The sequence below is a fragment of the Meleagris gallopavo genome, chromosome 2, assembly GCF_905368555.1.
Source record: "Meleagris gallopavo chromosome 2, MGAL_WU_HG_1.1, whole genome shotgun sequence".
In the NCBI taxonomy this organism is placed as follows: Eukaryota; Metazoa; Chordata; class Aves; order Galliformes; family Phasianidae; genus Meleagris; species Meleagris gallopavo.
In genome coordinates, this window is record NC_139405.1 from 34,873,673 (window position 1) to 34,891,489 (window position 17,817).

The following is a 17,817-nucleotide window of genomic DNA, read 5'->3' on the forward strand; positions in this document are numbered from 1 at the left end:
TCCTGAGTCTCACTTGAAGTCCTGTATCCAGTCTGAAGTTCAGAAAAACGCTGACATGCTGGAGGAAGTCTAACAGGTTACTAGAGTGGTTAGAGAGTCAAGTGTGGTAGGCACAAGGAAAGGCTGAGAGAATGGCAGAAGAAGAGAGATCTTAGTGTTTTCTGTGACTATCTTTTAGTTGATTATAAGGACAAGAGTGCTGGGCTTTTCATGAGGGTGCTCAGTAATAGAATGAGATGCAATGGATACAAATTGAAGCATAGGAAACTCCGGTCAAGTACAGAGTTTGTGGGAAAGGTCAAATATCAAAAGAGGCACCCAGAAGGGGCTTTGGAATCTCCATCCCTGGAGATATTCGATGCTTCAGCAAACAAGACACTAAGCAAGCTGAGCTGGGTGGAACACTGTTGAGCAGAAGGTTGGACTACGTGACCTCCAAGGGTTCCTTAAAGCCTGAATTATTTGGTGTTAGTGTTTGCTGTTTTGTTTACTGATGTCCAGATTGGAGCTCCTTATTTCCTGTGATGTTCTTCACCTATGGCATAGGTGATTCTTTGTTTTGGCAATTTTTAGTGTTTTCACTAAGGGTTAGTTCTGTGTCTTTCAGGAGAGTATGTTTTGTTTATTTGTTTGTTTGTTTGTTTCCTGCAGATCCACATCATGATACAATTTTACAATTTCTTTCAGTGATTGGGTTAACTCCTCAAAATTGCTCTTCACAGACTTCCTATACTTTCACCTTGTTTTTGTCGTGTCTGCTTGACAACTTTTCTCATGTTTCTTTTTTTTTTTTTTTTTTGTGGAGCTTATCACTGCTCAGGTTCTGTGGTAGTCTTGGATGAATTGAAAATAAGATAAAATATCATCAGAGGCAACATTCAGAGAAATTACCTTAGTTTTCTACTATTCTGCTAGAAAGTGTTTGCTCTCAGAAAAGAGTTGTTAAAAACATTTTCTTAAGTTTATTTCACATTTCAGCATTCATCTGGCATTTAATTTGTCTGTTTATTCTTACTGTCTTTCTTCTTTGTTTCACGTATTAACTTTACATAATCTAGCAGTCATGCAGAAGCAGGGAATGATAGAGTTCTGTTTTAATCAGTTTTCTAACTAGGTATGTCAACTAAACACCAACTGATTATAGAGCCTCATAAAGATACATTTCCTTGTGGACATCATTAGAATGGACTTTGAAGAAGAAGATATATGATCTGGAAGCAGAAAATAAATGTAGGTGATACAAAAATACCCTTTCCTCTGACTGAAAATGGGAGAAGTCTTTCAAGCCTGTGAGGTTATAAGGAATCTTAAATATCTTTTGATTTCTCATGGGGTATACATGCCATTTTAATCAACAGTTTGATTGTAGTCATTTCTAGGCAATAATCCAAATATAATTTGAGTTTTCCATTGTTACAATATTTGATGTAATTCCATAGGAAAGTGTAATAAAAGAAGACAGAATTGCTTTGAATTTCAATCTAGAAGTGCAAAGGAATTATTAATGTCAGTTTGAAAGGTATGGATAAATTTTAACCTGAATTACTATGTGTAAGTGTTGTCATCAGTGTTCAGTAAGGCTGAACTTATGCTGAATAGTTGCAAGCAAAAAAAAGGAGCTTCTGTGAATTAGAAGGATATTTAATAAAAAGGCGCTAAAGGCACTTGCCCATGGAAAGTGAAAGCTAAGAAGGAAAATGATTGTCATCCTTAAAGGTATCATGGGGGAGAGGAATTCCAGGGTGGAAGATGGGCTACTGAAGATACAGGATAGGAGCAGTAAAGGATAAAATGTGAGACAATTTCTGCCTATGAGAGAAGCAAGATAATACACAAGTTTGAAAAGTGGAGGTAAAAACCCTTTCTGGTCCCAATATCTTTTCTTCATCTGAATAATTTAGGAATAAAAGTATATGAAAAAAATGCCTGAAATAGCAGGGATGTGGATGCTTGATTTCCCAGGAAACCTTATCCATTTCAGATAAGGAACTTAATTTCTTAACATTGTCCATAGCTTGGTATATTGCCACGTAAGCTGTGTATACATATGATAAACACACTTCTAAATTAAGTTATCTGTTTTTTCTGTTTATTACAAATAAGCAACCTCTGCCAAACTTTCAAAGAATCACTATCACTAGAAATAATAATCAGAAATCTTAGTTGATAGAGCAGTGCTTGTTGTTACTGGAAACTGCCAAGATAATTATAAAACCTCTTAAAAAAAAAAAGAAAAGAAAAAAAAAAGCCAAATTAGATATTATTCTTCTAATAATATGAGGAGTGATGACAGTTTAAGCATCAACACTTAGAAGTCTGTTCCTGAATACCACATTTTATAGACCCACGTTACTTTTTCTACTGCAGAGATTACTAGGATTTTTCTGCAGATGGGTCCCACTGATGCTGGTGTAACAAGGAACTATGTACTGAAGAGCTTTCAGTCTGCACAGGCAAATTGGAGGTAGTGGAGGTGCTGAACAGAACACATACAGAATGGTCTTGCAGATTTCATATCAGCACTGATTTCTACCAGGGAACTCATTTGGAAGAGATTTAATGAGTGGAAAGCTACAAGGAACTAACCAAAGAGTAATAAAGAGGTAATTTAGCATGTAATACTCAGGAAAAATAAAAGAGTCAAGGCAAAGGAGAACGCAAAGGAATGGAAATGGAGAACTAAAGCAAAAGTTGGTGAAAGAAAATTTGGCACATGGATGAAGAAAGCTGTTCTGTGTAAAGAACGCAGAGAGAGAAGGTAGCTTTAGGAAGACTAATGATCCCACAGAAGGACTTTGAACCCACTCTCTGGTTGCTTCCTAATGTTTTCTCGAGAGCAGAGTAAATCTCCCAAGAGAGAATAGTTCATTCAAAGTGATGCATTTTGAGCACTGGCCAGGAGAGTTCGTTTCATTGTGTAAAACATAACTATGAGAGAAATTCTTTGTTCTCTGTCACTTAGTGCTTCACAATGCACCGGAACAAATGTTCGAGCATCTAGAAAAAGCTGAGGGGGGGAAATGATAAGAAACAAGGGAAATTAAAAGCAAGGTTGTGGTAGTCATAGAGAAAGCTTTATGGGAGAAATTTGTACTCTCCTGCAGTTTTGTTGAGCAGATGTGAGCTTTTGAGTTGCTGTTGTGACCCCAGACAAATGTCAGTCATTTGCAAACATTGATTTGGCATCCTTCGTATGTTTTGGGTTTATTTTTGTTTTGTTTTTGTTTTTTTTTTAATTTTATGTAACATTACAATGAAAACTGTTCTTTCTGCATTGTCTTTAAAACACTTGTCTTTAAAATGTTATGAAATCATGCTCTGAATAGAAGTTGTTCTGACATGGTGTGGTGCTTCAGAGTTTTGCAACATCTTTTAGACATGAAAAAGACAGGGTTACGTCAGAGCCAAATTTTAGTACTAACTGTCATGGTTAGCACATACTGTTAAAATAGCCTAATGAAAAAATGTTTTAAAGCCCAAATATATATGAGGAACAGATGGCAATTTCTTCTCTTAGTTTGTGTCCACTAAATGAATTTTAGATGTATTCCCAAGGATTATTTCTGTTATGCATGAAGAAAGCCATGACCAGAACATTTGACCTCTGTATTGATGTGCTTTCTCATATGTGAAATTCAGCTACAGACTCTGATGAAATGAATGATGATTAGTGTCTAGAGATAATGTTATTTTCTTTGACAAAAGTGTCACTGTTGCATTTGAGAACAATTTTTGAGTATTTCGAACAAGCAATTCTTCAGTGAAGCAAAAGTCACTTGAGTCCTGAAAAATTCTCTCTTATCCATAGGAATTATTCAATTGAAATAGGGTGCAAATAGAAATTATAACAATAAGCAAAGAATTACATGACTAGATAATACAGGGTATTATGCTCTTCCTATTGATTATTAATTTTGAAATGTCCCATCAGTATGTGGAAAGAGTCAGATGAATGTTGTACTGATATGGTTCGACTGTTGTCTTTTTTTATAGCTTTACTGGCCTTATCAGACAATCCAAGCACAGTTTTGTGTTATGTTGAATAGTAAATGTATTTTTCTGGGTTCTGAACCATAAGGTTAGTTTTTAATTTGTAGTACATTTCAATTCTGATTACTTCTGAGACAAAACAGAGAGTCTTCAAAAGCTGCTGACACAGGCTGGATTGAGATATTGATGATCCTGTGCTCATCAGTTCTTAAAGGATTCCCATTGAAGAGAAATAATTAAATAGGACACTAAAATATCACCTAAAATACGTTTAATTAAAAGTTCACATTTTTGAATCTTAGATGATTTATGTTCATGTATAACAGGACTTTCGTTTGAAAATAACATCTGTGATGTGTTAAGGGGAGCTGAAACAGCAGGATATTTTTTGGGGGGGTGAGGGACGACGGAGGTGGCGGTAGGGTTGTAAAATGTGGCCCTTTCTTGTGTCAAAATGCCCTTGTGGCACCCACGCTAACTCAAGTATGATTTGGGACTCACATATGTGATGAAGTGCAGAAGCCCAGGAGTGTGGTATATGGCTCCTTGGCTTGAAGTAGCTGGGAGAAATGTTGCTTTGCTGCTTTAGCCTGTAGCTATGGCTCCATTTCCTTATATGCTGGAACGTGGTAGTCACGTGGTCCTGTTCAGAGGCACACTATCAATTGTTAAACCATTATTCTTGTATCCCTCTTAGTTGCAATTCATATATGTAGGGAAAGAAAATTTAGGAAATACGATTAGAGCATCTAGTTAAATGTACTCTGTCCTCATTTTTCTTCTTTTTACATTCATATCTTGTGTATTGTTACTGTTATCTTCCAGAGCAATTTGCAGCCAGATTCTGAATATGAAGACAGTCAGGAGCTGAAGAATATTCCTTTAAAACAAAGACTGGTGTTGTGATCCCTAGAATTCCAGCACAGTTTGATTTCTTAAAGTGAGAAGTGTTAATATGCTCATTGCAATGTTTTATCACTGATTGCATATAATTTAAAAAATGTGCATTCATTAGGGAAGCACTTATAGCAGCTTTTTAATTTAAGCATCGCACTAGTCTGCTCTCCTGAATAGTCAGAAATGTTCAGGTAAAGCTCTGTATCTATGCTGTATGTTTGCAGAATTTTTAACACAAGAAATCTGAGCACGTCTGTGTTTAGTGCAGATCTGAATCAAAGAATCCTCTTAAACTGCCCTTGCAAGTCCTTACCACTAACTGTAATGGAACAGGCAAATGTATTGATAAACTGTGCCAACGCCTCCTTTGGTTTTATTTATTTTTTAGGATGCTTCTTCTCTGAGAGTGTTTGTTCTGTGTGATTTTGAAATAGTAGTTATACTTTTTCTAGAATATTTCCTTTTCCCTTCCAGAAATAAGAACTGCAGCTGTGCTTCTGTTGAGCTAAAGAGAAGAAAGATGGTCTTGACCAATGTTACAGCTGAGTAGCTATGAGGAACAACTGTGACAGGATTGATTCAATGTAGGAGGGAATAGAAGGCATGAAGGTGATCTAGTGAAAACCTCAGCTGAAAGGAGTGGTGTCAGAAAGATAGTGGGTTTTGAGTGGATATTAAGACTGCAGAGGTATAACCCAGGGGGAGCTGAAATTCGGTGTGGAGTTGTGGTCCTCCAGGGCAGGGTTTGTTGGTTCCAGAGCTTCTGGATTAAGAAAGCAATAGGGGTTATACGTGGATATGTTTACCTAGTTCCTTGATTTAAGGGCATGACTCATTCTCCTTTCCTTCTTTACTTTATTTTATTCTTTTCCTGTCTGAATTATAGAACTATAGAGACTAACGAGCTCATTTTAAGTAAACTATAGATGTTTGTTAATATACTAAGCTTATTGAAGCAGCAAACATAGCTTCTGCCTATTTTTACTGTGCTAGCACTCTTTCTACTCTAATTAACTCAGATCCTAAACCGTTTCCTTTCGAAAAGATGAAAATAAGATCTGAGATCAGAAATGAGTCTTGTTTTCTGACCTACAGAAGTCAGAGAAAAAGGAGAATCCTCAGCATGGGACAGAATTCAATTTTAATTTCTAAATGTGAGTCATGTAGCTGAACTCAGAAGTGTCTTATTATAGAGGTCAAGTTCTGTTCCTTTGTAGGCATTAAATACTACTACACCGCTTACCACATTTCTGTTCACTTAGAGAAGCCTGAGTCTCAGCTCTAACACTTCTCTCCCTCTGTGACGTCACAGAAATAATATTACTTTCAGGTTTCTCAGTGAACTAGAAGTAGTTTTGAGAACACTCAGCTATATTACTGAAGGGACTAGGTTATGTTGACATTAATCAGTTGAAATAAATAAAGCACTAAGAAGTCAGGGAAAGGAAAGATATCTAACACGTGTAAGGTTGTCTGCTAATGACTTTTGTGCATAGGTAAAGTCTATTTTAATCACCATGTTACATCTGTTCTGTTTCGCTTTGACAATATGCCACTTTTGCAGACTAAATGATGTCACCAGGTTTGATGTTCCTTGAGGGCTGCAAATGACCCTCTCTCTTGGAAATTTTTGTTACACATTCAAAAAAGCACTTAGTGGGTCATATTGGAACAAAACATATCTAAGTTCAGTTTTTATTGATGGAATTGGAGCTTTTGAACTCAAATTTTTATAGTGCAAATTAAACAAAATTCTTCTTGACTAAGCATAGGAACTTTGCTGCTGTGCCCAATGAGGAGGAAAGATTGTGAAGATAAAAATAATTTACTTTACAAAGTGGGTTGGTGGTTTGCTTGTTTATGTTTTTGTTCAATTGTTTTTTTTTCTCCTCCTCTTCCTCCTCCTCTTTTTCTTTTTCTTTTCTGGGGGGTGGGGGGGGGGGTTACTTCTGAGCTTGGTGTTGAAATTTTTGAATGCGCACCGGGATGTGTTGTGGTGGTTTGGGTTATTTGGTTACAGGTTGGATTGTTGGTTTTTGTGTTTTTGTTTTGTTTTGCATAATCAGTTCATTACCAAAAGGAAGTGTCTGAACTCTGAGGACAACATTTTAACTATTGCCCCAGATAGATTAAATGTCTTTTGTCTGCCAAAGAACACAAAGTACTTTTAACTTGCTTAAAAAAAAGATTATGAAATATAGGAACAGATACTGAACTGAATGACAAGAGCTGCACAGTCAAATCCCTCAGCTAGTCCTAGTGCTGCAATGTGTTGAATTGCAGACTGAAAAACTGGAAGCTGATCTCCTTCTAAAGAGCAAATCCAGTCCAAAAGTCAAGGCAAGCTATTTACTAAGAAGCAAGCACCTTGCATCAGACAGAGGCCCTTTGAAGAAAGGGTTGAATTTCCTTCTGCCTAGCAAATTTTCCATAGTACTTTCTACAAATAGGTAAATGGTTTTAACCTGTGGAATGAGAGAAAAAGCTCAACTTTTTTTCATATCTTCATGGTATCAGTACTCAAATGTGTATGTAAATTAGAGGCCGACATCCACAGCAATATTTATATTACATTCCATGGAATTGCTACCAGCTGCTTGTGGAATCTGGTTATAGAATGTATATACATTATACTGTAGTGTTTTCTCCTATTTCACACCTAATGAGGTCAAGTTGATATGGCAGAAATAAGCATTTATGTGTTCAGCTGGATCAAGGCCCTAATCTCAAAAATAATGTTAAGTTTCTTGATCTTGGAAGTACTTAAGCTATTCAAAACCTGCCTGGACAACCTGCTGAAGTTGACCCAGCTTTGAGGGAAGAAATAGATGATTCCCTGTGATTCTGTAATAGTCTTACCTTTTTTGTCAAATTGCAGATCGACTAAGATGGGGAGAATTGAATGGTCTGCAGTGAAGCAGCATGCCATTACAGTCTATAGGAAATACCTCTGCAAGTCACTGGAAGTGATCTGGACTTATTTGATCCTATTCGATATTTTGTGGTCTCTTGTCTATTTGTTTACATAAATCACTGTGAGCGTCAGGCAATGCTGAGAAATTTTGGTCAGATCTTTTATTAAGAAATGATGTGCACTTTTAAATTTTCGCTAAATCAGAACAAAATTTGATGGATTATTTTTGGAATAATGTCTTTGGAGAATATTTAATGTAATTTTTTCTTGTATTCATGTATGATTGGGTGGACAATTGAAGAGGCCCTAAAAGACATGGATTAATTTAGAATCTTTGCTACTTGATTGTTGTTGTTGTTTTTTCTTTATTATGCCCTTGTAGAAATCGCTTTACCTCCTGTGCCTTGTTTTCTCTCTAGATAGTAGATGAGTATCTTTGTTGTACTAAAAGAGCTCTGGGACTCTGAAAGCTTTTAATTTTATTGGGGCTTTTAGCAATATTAACTATTCCAAAAGAAGCAAACTAGATTTCTAAGGGATCCATATATAGTTTTAATAAGTTCTGTAAGAATATTAGATGCAGCAGAAATGTATGTATAAACCTTGGTGTTAGTCTAAAATAGTTTATTTTTTAAAGTATAGCATTGCTAATAGGCACAAAAGGGTAGTTTATTTTTAGAGGACTAATTATTCTGAAAGTTTATGAACGGGGTACTTAGAACATTTTAGAATAAAGCATACTTGAAGACATTAAAAAACAAGTTGTAGGTTTCAACCTCTTATCGTTAATTTGTTGATGTTATGATTATGTTACTGTAATGCTGTTAAGTTTAATGTTTATTATCAGTAATGTAGTATGTTCAACTATGTTGTGGAGTGTCTCGTCAGTAATTGTAGTTTAGCAATATGTGTGTTGTTTGAGTTGTTTTATGGAATAAGAGAACATTTGAAGCTAATGAAAGGAAGAGCTGTACCTGGTTTTTTTGTTAGTTTGGTGTTGGCTTATTTTAGCCAGGCAGGAAGAACAAGCATATGATAATAACCACATTCTCACAATATTTCACCCATCCTGCCCCCTAGTATTAAAGAGTACTAAACTTCAGTCTTCTTGTGTCTTAGCTTCACAAACATGTTAGATTTTCTGAAATAGCTGTAAAATTTCCTATGTAACACTGTGGGATGAATTTCAGTAATAGGAGATACAGAACTATTTTTTTTTTTTTTCATGGGCAGAAAGTGCCCAGTTCTCTTTTATATTAGATATTTATATTGATTATTTACTAACAAAACAAAACATTAAAAATTTGATTTATATTGCCAAAGTTGATAATTATGATTAGAAGTAGTATAGAAACAGTCTTGGAAATACTTGTTATACTTGATTGCAATGAAACGGAGCCCTTGTTACAGCTTTCCTAAATCTAATTTGTTTGAGTCACATTATAAGAGGCACTTAAAAAAGTGCAACTTGTCTAAGTTGATAATTTCAACTGTTTACCTAAAGACACTCTTCTCCCTTGTGATTATTTTTAATATTCTTCTATTGAGTGAAGTGAGGAGCCTTACCTGCTGTAATTTGAGCAAGTCAAGCATGCTGAATGAAACAAAATTTCCTTGAAGTAGAGAGGCATATTTGAAACTGTCAGTTTGCTATGCAGTTTGTTTAGCTTCCTGGATGCATGTGAATATATGTAATTTGCAAGCATTTTGAATAATATTGACAGTAAGGAGCCTTTCAAAAAGAACAGGAAATTCAAAAAAAAAAAAAAAAAAAAAAAAGCAAGCGTAATCATCCTCCCTTCCTTATCCACAGGATTCCAGTCAAAGCTTTATGTAGGTAAAACAAAACAAAAAAAAAAAACAGCAGCACAACTACGCAGCTTAGAGCAACTGGAAAGGGAAAATTCCTATGTAGACACTTTTTTTTAATAACAAAATGTCAGCTGTAAAGCAGAACTAAGAGAATATCAGGAAGTATGCACATTACCACATTGCTTAGAGAAAAGAGAAACATTAAATGCAAGGATGAAGAATTGCAAAAAATTAAGAGATTGTTTTATGCTTCCCATCTTCTCTTTATGGACTGGTTCCATCATGTTATAAGAATTAAGCTTTTCTGTGTTTAAGCTGATGTTTCAGGGCTTTAAAAGCTTAAATTGCTTTATTGCCTTAGCATTAGGTCATCTCCATGTTTTATTGTTTTGGGAAGTGAAGAGCATGGCAGTTGGCAACTTTTAGAATGAGTTGTGAGGTAACTGACTGCTGAGAGCTTCTGGGAATTGATGTTGACCCACAGGCCCAAACCTGGCATTTTTTACAATTGGAGACTTTTTTTTTATAAAGAAAAGCGCTCATGTTAAGTGGTTATTTTTTCCTTATCTATTCTCAGGGTTGCTCTTGTGGAAAATATTCCTGAAGGGATCAACTATTCAGACAGTGCACCATCCCACTTGTCTCTTTTCCAAGGCTGGATGAATTTGCTTAATATGGCTGAAAAGTCTGTTGACATAGTATCTTCCCAGTGGGACCTCAATCACAGTCATCCATCAGCATGCCAGGTATGTTCTAGACTAAAAAAAAAGATGAGACTTTAACAATCTGTTTTTGTTGTTTATCAATTGTTTAGAGCTGCAGCCCTTCTCTGTAGCAAACCTATTTGTTTGGGTAGTTTAAAAAACAAACCAACGTTTTCTTATGAGGATTGTCCTGTCAAGATATTAGTTTTCTGAGAGTGGTGGCACAGTGGACTAGGAACACATTCAACACATTCATATCACTTCTATCTTAGGAAAGGATGTCATTGTATAATCTTAAGAAACTTGCAGAATTGTAACTATTCAAACACATCCATAATTTGGGAATATCCATAAAGTTATGTACTTATTTTCTATTTGATGCAACTGATCAGGTAAAAGAGTAATTATGTGGATTAGTTCTGGAGCCAAATTGATGTGTAAAATGATAGCAAATGTATCACATGATTCTTAATATCTTTTCAAAATGAATCTGAAGGGTGATGAGTTTGGGCTTGTGCAATAAAGTACAGTAGGAAAAATCATAAATCACCAAATGAGACAAATATGCATTACAGTGATGCTGTGCCAACAAATATATTATTCTTGATAGCAGTTAGAAAATGGGAAAAGGGCAGATTTCCACTTAGAGTTACCCTGTCAAACTAAGATATCGAAGAAGTGATGGGCTGAGAGTATCTTTTTTTAATAATGGATTGTTTGCTGGAAAAAGCCACTCAGCTGGAATGGAATTCAGTTAAAATCACAGTAAAGTAAACATAAGGAATTTACAATACTGTACTATGTCACAAACTTTTCACTTTCCTCTCTAGTTTGGATGATACTGTGCAGTAAAAAAATGCCTTATGCTAAATGGTGGACAGTGACTGGTATTGTCAGCAACCAAAGATGGTGCTTCAAACTGCCTATGCTTTCAGATGATGAACTGAATGGTACTTCTTTCTAGAGAGAGTGTTGCCTATCTGAAGGGCATACATTCACTTTCTTCAAAATCTACTCTATGTCCATTTAAATGAGTGAAAGCCTGAGCTGAGCATTCAAATGGAAAATTTAGCACAAACCCTTCCTTTTATAATGCTTATAAATATTGGAGTAGAGTTCTTGAATAAATTCATTGAATATCAAAATATTGAGGCTTTTCACAATGTAATTATGTAGCTAAGCTTTATTTAAATTCATTGCCTAAGAAACTTCAAACCAATGTTCTGTCATTCAAGCAGATGAATTCACAGAGAATGCCTTAGATGTTTTCAAGATGTGCATGAATTGGTATGTGCATGAATCTTTTAAAAAAGTTTTGTTTGAAAAAATTCAACGTGTCATTCACTTCAAAATCAGCAGAGCCTAACAAATCCCAAGCAGAGAATAAAAATAGCAAACTGGAAATTGGGATTTCAGTAGTTGAGCATCAATTCCATTCACTGTTCCACATTTTCATGCAAAGAACTGTAAGATGTTGCTGAGTGTCAGAACAGGAAAAAGGAAGAAGAGACACATAAGTGGATTTGCTTCTTCATCCTTAAATGCACTGTTTAAGCCATAAAAAATGTAGCATATTTTTAGTAATATTCTATTTTAGTTTTCTATTTAGAATACACAGTTGTCTTACAAAAGTAATTACTTCTCTTTAAAATGTGATTAATATTCCAGTCATTCCCTCAATTGTACAGCAGTGTGGGCTGAACAGCTGATAGATTTTTCTGTCAAGCTTGTCTATTCATCCTCAAACTCTGTGCTGCTATTGGCCGATCTAATTGCTAAAGAAATTGACAAAGAGGCAGGGATTCTTAGCAAATTGCTGCCCTGGAGAATGTGTACAAAGCTTAGTGAGTGAAAAATAGGGAAGGAAACCTGTATCATTCATTGCATCTGCTTTTTAAGAGAAATGACAAGTGAAGCTTCAGTAATTGTTATCTGGTAATGTTCAAAAGTCAGATGTCCTTGGGTTTTTACAAATTTGTCCTCACATAACAGAAATATTATGCAGGGACTGCTGCAAAACTTCTAGGTACTGTAGTGGTTATAGTTGAGGAAGTTCTAGTTGTTCCCTAAATGGTGCTGCTTTTATCAAAAACTGAGAACATAACCATTTTTCTTTGGGGACTCGCGTCCTGCTGTATTATAGTTTTCATTTTGTGAATGGTAAGATGTATTACAAAGCGAGTTTCTTTACATGACCAATTTAAAAGGCATTGATTTTTGGAGGAGAATAGCTGAGTAGTCTAGGTTGCTTTTCCTTAACTGCAGGAACTAGCCATGTTCTTTGTGTATGCGTATTTATGGGCACACATGAATCTATGTCCATATGTATATGTAAGTCCAAAACACATCTTGAAGAAAAAAAGCAGTAAATTCTCCAATTTATATTCACAGTTAATTGTTTTCACAGTTGATTTCCTCTGAGTCTTCTAACGTTTAGAAACATTAATTTATGATGACCTTACACAGTTTCAGTATGTCTTTCCTCGCAAACTTCATTTTAACAAGTAAGCATCAATTCTATTTTGGTATATTGATATTACCATAAGTATGGCACACGTTCCCCTGAATGGATATTTGGAGTATTCTACGATGATCAGTGGTCTGGCTTTTACAATGATCGTACAAAAACCAAATGGTTCTGACTTCATCTCTATTTCCCTACCTGTTGTGCTGTTCTCAGATGGCTTGATGGGGGTCGTCTCCCACTCACCTGAATATCTTATGTAAGCCAGCTGTCCAGCTTGGTAATGAAATCTCTGAAGGTGAGCCGTGTGTCATTTGCAGACAGGTGTTGTACAAGGGTCTTACATGATTTGTTTGATAGAACAAATGTTAGTGCCAGAGATTAGTTATCCATCCTTTACAATTATTAAAAAACGTTAATAAGTACAAAGAGGATGAGAACACCTGTAAACCTAGCAGCTGCCAGCAGAAATTGGCTACAGCCAGCTACAGAAATTTCAGTGTATTTTCTTTCTGTACGCTAATACTTCCAAAGCCATCTCTTCCTGTCAGATGGTGGCAATTCCCCGATATGGCTGATACAAAATGAGACATAAAAATAAAAGAGAGAAAGTTTTTATAGTGAAAGCATGTTTTTGGACTCTGAACTTCTAAAAGTTGGTTGGAGTCTACACTGGCTGTTTTGCTAGAAAAACACGAGGAGAGCATTTTGAGTTTCTCTGTTTTGCATTAAATAGCAGAAGTTAAATTTAGGGTTATTTATTTACTGTATTGGTTTCTGCCAGCATGCTGTGCTTGTTAGTGTTGTTTTGCAGATATGCCTTAACAATTGATGATAGGGCAACTTTTTAAAACTGTAAGTAGAACTATGTAGAATAAATTCAGAAGACAATTCTGGAAGTAACTGTTTTTATTTCTGTTGAAATATAAAGTTAAGCATTGTCTAAATTGTAGATATCTAAGCTTTTGAAGGAAACAGTAATTCACTTTTAGAAAACTTCAGTAAATGCATTTTGTGGTTTTTATCTTCCCTGTTTTATTTTTAAAGAGGAATGCAGGCTGACAAAGGTAACAGTAAGCAAAGGAAATCATTAGGCTGGAATCAGTCCTTTGTGGGGAATTTCAGAGCTTTTTGATAGTTATAACTTTTTTTTTAATTTCATTCACCAGCTTGCTGTGGCATGGATAGTTGGGACTGATGTTTGAGATGGATGGTAGCCTAAAGCTGTTTGTTCATGTGATATATACTTTTTACAGCTTATTTTGTCTTTTTCAGTAGATTTTCTGAGACAGCGTTGTGAAAATGTAAGATAATATTTTATCAGGAGAGCTGTTTTCTTAATGTTATTGTCTGCTAAAATGCAAATACAGTGAAAGGTAGTGTGCTGCATTTCCATGGCACCTGGCTTGTTACTATTTCTCAGTCCTCACAATCTAACTGTATGAGAGTGGTTCAGATTGCTGTCATGTAGTGGCACAGCAGCCCCGTACTGTCTCACAGAGAAAGTGTGGTCTGGGTTTGTATTTAACAGAAGCATTTCAAATGTGCTGACAACAGTGACAAAAATCTTCAGACCTTCTGCCCTGTCTCTTTTCTTTTTCATAGAACAAAGCAGTAAAATTGCAAGTGAACATGTCAGAAAGTATAGAAACTGAGTTTCAAATTAACATTAATGGGAAAAGAAGGAAAGTACTTCAACAGTGAGAAATAATTTTTTATATCCTACTTTACTAGAATACATATAGTTTTTTAAAAACAACTTGTGTATTTCTCAGAGTTGTTTAGAATGCCTAGACCTAAGCCTTGGTGAGAGTTCTAATATCTAGTGAGGAATTATGCATCAAGAGATGTGACAGAAGGACTTATTTCCAGTTCTGATGCTGGTTGATTTTTTTTTTTTGTATTTGTGTATAAACAAGATGTTTGTAGTTAGTGCAGTCCTAGTCTTAGCCAGCCACACTTTATGATTCTGTAAGAATTGCTACTTAGAGATGTTTATATGTTTTTATCACATTTGGACAAAAAAGGGCATGATAAACACATAGCTTCTGGTGTTCCTGGTGGGAAAACAGATGTATTTTCAGAGAAGATGTCTTAATTGGATCGCTCCAAATGATGTATTCACCCCTTGGGTGGGCCACTCAACTGTCAGAGTAACCTATAAGAGATAGCCAGAGTGCTGCATTGGACACATCAACACATGCTAAGATCAGGTGAAACAGGTCAAGGTATGGGCTGGAAACAGTGCAGTTCATTGTGGACCCCAAAATTGATTGCAATCTGCAGCAATTACAGGAGAGACCTTCTGGGGGATCCAGGGCACCAAGGAATGCTACTCAGTAGCAACGTGCTGCTGCCCAAGGGTTTAGTTGGAGCTGCTGCATAGTTCTGTATGCAGCACCCAACCCCTGCACACCATTATCTCTTTAATTCTTAACTCTGGTAACATCTGCCTTCTTTAATAAATAAATCCTTCCAACTAACATCCTTCACGAATTAATTCGATGAGAAAGATCTTTTTAGCTTTGTGACTAATGGGAATGTCTGATTTGCATAGCAGCTCAACAAAGTCTTTTAGGTATGTGAGATAAAATGTGGGTGCTATTTCTTCCAAACAGGAACACCTAGTCGTCTCAAGAAGTGCTGAGTCTAATAAGTATTCAGATCTTCATGTAGAGCATGCTTTTATTGGTATGTTCTCTTGCTTTCATTGCTGCGGTGTCTTGTTGACTGCTAAATTCCTGGAAACCCTGGGATGAGCAGGGAGCTATGCTGCGGATTTGAGCCATCAAACAGGCACTAACAGCAGATCTGCGTTTCCATTGCAGCCTCTGGCTGCTCTGTAATTTTGAGAAAGCTAGTTTTCAGGAGGCTGGGTATTCTTATTTTGCCTAATACGTTTGGAAGTAAATCTTAGGAAATGTCTGTACTGTAGACAAATGAAGAACTACTTTCTGTGACTGCTGAAATCCCAGCTCAATTGGGCATCACAGGGCAAAGAGGCTTCCCATTGGCTGCTGTTTCTTGGTGCGGTGAGGAAAGAGGGCTTCTGAATAAGTCTTTGCTAGTCCATTTTACATCACATTCCTTCATCAGAAACTGCTTTTGCAGCGGCTTTTCTAGTAGAATAGTGATCCTTTAAGAATTTTAGAGTAACAGTTTGTGGTGTTGTACAGAGAATTCTCTAATGCAATCCTGTGCAAGATTCTGTCTTCTAACTATTCGATTTAAAATTGGCATAACAGTTAAACTTGGTGTGCAAGATTTTAACTCAGTGCTAACATTATACTATATGAATAGGCACTTTTTCAACTGATTTTGTATTTGTGTATAAGCACAGATGTTTGTAGTTAGTGCAGTCCTAGTCTTAGCCCAAGTTTTTTTATGTATGACGCTGCTAATTGTAACTAGTGTCTGCTGAAGTAAGCTCGAATGGCAACAAGGAAAGAAGCTCCAACTCTGTGACTGTAGTAACACAGCACAATAGTGGCACATAGGATATTTTATTTTTGTCATGTAGCTACGTGATTCTAACCAAGCGTTTTCTTTTAAATAAATATTGAACCTAAAAATTAAATGTTTACTCTGTAGAAGTCAACTTTTTCTTTTTCTTTTTTTTTTTTTTTGGACATGGAAAAGTATGACTTGATTGGAGATTTTTATTTTTCATGGGAAACAATTGCCTTAATCTTTGTTTCTGTAATATGATGAGGTTCCCTTTTTGTGTTCTTTGTTAGAAATAGGGCTTACATGGTAAAAATAATGCATAATAACTGGGAAAATTACATAAAATAAATGTAGATTATTGTCTTTCTGTCTGGTGTAGCTCTTCTAAATATGAGCATGTGACTACACGAAAGTTTTTTGCACTACAGTTGGAACCACTCAAAAAAACAACGAATACTCAATCAATACAAAAGTATGTGATGAGGTCTTTCTCATGCACTTTTTTTATCCTGATTTAACATAAAGTAATTGATTAAAAGAAACCTAATATAAAAATACATTCATGCAGCATCAAGAACTAGACACTTCACTCTCTGTGTGTTGCACATCATTAGTGATATTGCATAGCCTGGGAAAAGCAAAAGGCAAGTTTGGCCTTCAGAACAGTAACATGATAACCTTCAGTGTAGCTATAACCATATTTAGGAATTTACTTACTCACCTGTTGTACTAGGTATGCATATGACATGAATCTTTAATTTGATGATATGCTATTTAAACAATCCAGTGCTTCACCACTTTTGCTTTCCTTTATTGTTCTTTCCAGGGGCAACGTCTTTTTGAAAAATTGCTTGAACTGGCGTCCCGAAATATTGAGATAAAACTAGTGAGTGACATACTGCCTGTGGAATCAAAAGTATTAAATGACTTGAAATCAAAGGGTAAGACCAATATCTTTATGTTGTTATGCCACTGACTGCTGTGTAATGTTCATTTTATTTTAAATGCAGACCCAGATGACATGTGAACTGCAAACTACTGTTGAGCAGTGTTGTCCTACAAGCCTTGAGTTTTCTTTGATTCATAGTTATAAAAAATCTGAAACTCTTACTGTGGCTGGAGTAGATATTTGCTGTTTGCACTGGTTAAAAAGGTGATGCGGTGTTTAAATAGATGTTTAAATGCACTATAGCCATACTAATGGTAGGCAGTCTTACCTCAGAAATTGCTGTTGTACCCTGTGGTTGACAAGGTAGTTTCCTCTTTAAGCAATAACAAAATAATTTTTTAAAACGTGCCTATGCTATTCATGATTCTGAAGCACAGGAAAATACTTTTAGTCAGATTTAGCCAACTGACACCAGATTCTATGTTGTATATGTGCCTACTTTCCTAAGGATTGTTTTGAAATTCAAAATTCCTGTTCAAAGAAGAGGTACACTCTGAGGCTACATGACTAAACTTCCTTTATGTAAAACTGTCTAAAAAAAATAATAAAATTGAAGAGGATTTAAGAAATGCTAAAAGAAATTAGGATCTCTTAAGAATTTTGACAACCTCACACACATTTCTCTTGAATAAAAATATCC

At 35.7% G+C, this 17,817-nt stretch overlaps 1 protein-coding gene across 5 annotated transcripts in view; it reads left to right on the forward strand.

Moving 5' to 3' along the window:
* PLD5 (phospholipase D family member 5) overlaps positions 1 to 17,817 on the forward strand; it is a 167,695-nt gene that overhangs the window by 85,060 nt on the left and 64,818 nt on the right. For all 5 annotated transcript variants that reach the window (XR_014882126.1, XM_085219641.1, XM_085219644.1 and 2 more), the window contains 2 exons: positions 10,191 to 10,359; positions 17,055 to 17,169. Coding sequence is in view for 4 of the 5 variants with exons in the window: in XM_085219641.1 (XP_085075767.1) it covers positions 10,191 to 10,359; positions 17,055 to 17,169 (284 nt within the window). In the remaining variant the exon portion in view is untranslated. The remainder of the gene's footprint in view (positions 1 to 10,190; positions 10,360 to 17,054; positions 17,170 to 17,817) is intronic.